This window comes from Juglans microcarpa x Juglans regia, chromosome 4S (genome assembly GCF_004785595.1).
Source record: "Juglans microcarpa x Juglans regia isolate MS1-56 chromosome 4S, Jm3101_v1.0, whole genome shotgun sequence".
Taxonomy (NCBI): Eukaryota; Viridiplantae; Streptophyta; class Magnoliopsida; order Fagales; family Juglandaceae; genus Juglans; species Juglans microcarpa x Juglans regia.
In genome coordinates this window covers 527,717-531,042 of record NC_054601.1, presented here as the reverse complement: position 1 = coordinate 531,042, position 3,326 = coordinate 527,717, and the positions used below count along the sequence as shown (strand labels likewise).

Genomic DNA, 3,326 nt, shown 5'->3' with positions numbered 1-3,326 from the left:
TTAGAACAACTAAATCCACATGAAGAGGTTCAAAATCGTCCTGATTTAATCGCAAGAATCTTTAGAGCAAAATTAGAAGACTTAAAAATTGATCTGTTCAAACAACAAATTTTTGGCAAAGTTGCAGCATATGTTTACACTATTGAACATCAAAAAAAAGGTTTACCACACGTTCATTTCCTAATTATACTTCAGAGAGATTGCAGAATTTATGCTCCTGAAACTTTTGATGAAATTGTTTCAGCAGAAATACCTGATAGAACAAATAATTTACACTTGTATAAGTCTGTGGTTAAACATATGATGCATGGTCCTTGTGGAATATTGAATCCAACTAATGTATGTATGAAAAAAACGGCATTTGTAAAAATCAATACCCTAAAGAATTCACCTACAACAACTGTTAGAACAGATTGTTTTCCATTGTATAGGCGTCGTAACAACGGAATCACTGCTAAAATTAGAGGATAAAATTTAGACAACCGATGGGTCGTTCCATACAATCCATACCTTCTTTCCAAATATAACTGTCATATTAACGTTGAAATCTGTTCTACAATTAAAGCTGTTAAATATTTATATAAATATATTTATAAAGGACACGATCGTATTGATTTCAATGTTATAAATGAAGAAAATAATGAACAAATTGATGAAATTAAACAATTTCAAACAGGCAGTAGATTACTCCACCAGAGGCAATGTGGAGGATATATGGTTTTACACTGAATGAAATGTATCCATCAGTTTATAGTTTGCATTTACACCTTGAAAATTAACATTTAGTATCTTTTCGTGCACATCAAAATCTAAACACTGTTTTAAACTCAAGTTTGTCAAATAGATCAATGTTAACACAATTTTTTTATAGGAATCAAGTTAACGAAAATGCACGAAATTTGTTATATAGAGAATTTCCAGAAAAATTGTTTGGAATCCAGAATATAAAATTTGGACTCTAAGAAAGAAGAAAACCGTTATAGGTCGAATTATTACAGCTAATCCATTTGAAGGCGAAAGATATTATTTGCGAATGTTATTAAATCATATAAGAGGACCAACATCGTTTGAAAAATTAAGAACAGTTAATGACATCGTCCTACCAACATATCGCGAAGCAGCTACTTCACATGGTTTGTTAGATAGAGATAGCAGTCTAGAAGATTGTTTAGAAGAAGCCTGTCTATATTAAATACCAAGTAGTTTAAGACATCTTTTCTCAACAATTTTAGCATATTGCAATCCTACAAATCCAAAAGAACTATGGGAACGATTTGAAAAAGAAATGTCTACAGATTTTATTGCAACAAACATACCATTAGGAAATGTTAGAAGAATGGTTTTGCAAAATATTGCAAAAAATATAAATATGTACCATTTTGCTCCTGTTAATACATTTTACGATGTTGAAGAATTTATCAATAGAGAAATTGATAACGAGCGAACTGTCACAATTCCGGAAGAAGATTTACTTGCATCAAATTCCTTAAATTCCGAACAAAAGAATGCTTATGACTTGATACTACAAACCTTACTGTCAAATGAATCTGGTGCGTTTTTCATTGACGGTCCTGCTGGTACTGGTAAAACTTTTTTGTATAAAGCACTTCTAGCTACAATCAGATCAAAAAATATGATAGCACTTGCAACTGCATCATCGGGTGTTGCTGCATCAATCTTACCTGGGGGACGAACAGCACACTCAAGATTTAAGATTCCATTAAATGTAGATAAAGATAGCACTTATAATGTCATCAAACAAGGAAGTCTTGCTAAATTGTTACGTCTTGCAAAGTTGATTATATGGGATGAAGCACCTATGTCTACAAAATATTCCATAGAAGCATTAGATAAAATGTTACGCGACATAAATGATATAGATCTCCCTTTTGGTGGCAAAATTATTGTTTTTGGTGGAGACTTTAGGCAGGTATTACCTGTAATTCGAAAGAGTACAAAAGAACAACAGATTGATGCAAGTTTGGCTTCTTCTTACGTATGGTCTATCTTGAAAAAAATCAAATTAACAGAAAATATGAGAGCCAGATTAGATCTTGATTTCTCACGATATCTAATCGAAGTTGGCAATGGTAATGCTCCAATAACAATTGATGAAAATATCAAGATTCCAGAACAAATGATTATCCATTATAACAATGAAGTTGAATCTCTAAATTCTTTGTTAGACGCTGTTTATGGAAATATGTCAAACTATTCAAACAATTTAACAGAGATGGCAAATCGAGCTGTGCTAACTCCAAAAAATCGATCAGTCGACGAAATAAATGCTATTCTCATTGACAGATTGCCTGGCGATATAGTACGATATTATAGTTTTGACGAGACAGTTGATGTATCTGAACAGGGTTATGGAAGATTTTTTAAATACATTAACACCGAACGGATTGCCACCGTATGAATTGTTACTTAAGAAAAATTGTCCTATTATGTTAGTTAGAAATATTAATCATTCAGAAGGTTTATGCAATGGAACACGGTTGACATGTTGTAATTTTAGTCGTAATATGATTGACGCACAAATTTCATCTGGTCACTACAGTGGTAAAAGAGTTTTTATACCTAGAATTCCATTTTTACCAGAGACAAATGAAGCTAATGGCTTCCCATTTAAAAGAACACAATTTTCTATTAGATTGAGTTTTGCAATGACAATAAATAAATCACAAGAACAAACATTAAATTATGTTGGAATATATTTACCAAAACCTGTTTTCTCACATGGCCAATTGTATGTTGCACTATCGAGAGCCAGAACTTCTGATTCAGTAAAATTGCTTATAAGACCAATATCAAGTATTATTTGTGAAATAAATTATACAAAAAATATTGTATATAGAAATTTCTTGAAATTAACAAATTCATTGTGATATAATGTAAGTGTTTAGATTCTTTTAACGTCATTATTATTTATAAACTTGCTCATTTGTTTTATTAATATTATAAATTTTATGTTATGTATTAACATTTCTTAATTTTCCCAGTTTTATTTGCAGTAAACATGCGGACCATTTATAAATCTATTAAAGATATCACTCAAAACACCAGAAACTGGAAAATATAAATGATTGTTGCTGAGAAGCCACCAAAACGTGCAGCTCAAAATTCTCCTACAAGATATCAAAATTTGGTACTCATGGATGTTGAGGTATGAAAAAAGACTGTTTCATTACTTATTATTATTTTATTTGTGATTTAGAATTAAACAAATAAATTTCATTTTTATATTTTTATAGGGAAATCGTGTACAAGCAGTCATTTTTGGGAAAGATATTGACTTACGTGATGACACGCTGAATGTATACCAA

At 30.8% G+C, this 3,326-nt stretch overlaps 1 protein-coding gene across 1 annotated transcript; it reads left to right on the top strand.

Moving 5' to 3' along the window:
- Nucleotides 1-1,369: 1,369 nt before the first annotated feature.
- On the top strand, nucleotides 1,370-2,419 carry LOC121262691 (ATP-dependent DNA helicase PIF2-like). The gene has a single exon (XM_041165278.1). The coding sequence runs from the start codon at nucleotides 1,370-1,372 to the stop codon at nucleotides 2,417-2,419; it is 1,050 nt and encodes a 349-aa protein (XP_041021212.1).
- The last annotated feature ends 907 nt before the right edge of the window (nucleotides 2,420-3,326 follow it).

Bases quoted from the DNA above. Each gene is read 5' to 3' on its own strand.
- LOC121262691 (XM_041165278.1), top strand. From the start codon at position 1,370: ATGTACCATTTTGCTCCTGTTAATACATTTTACGATGTTGAAGAATTT.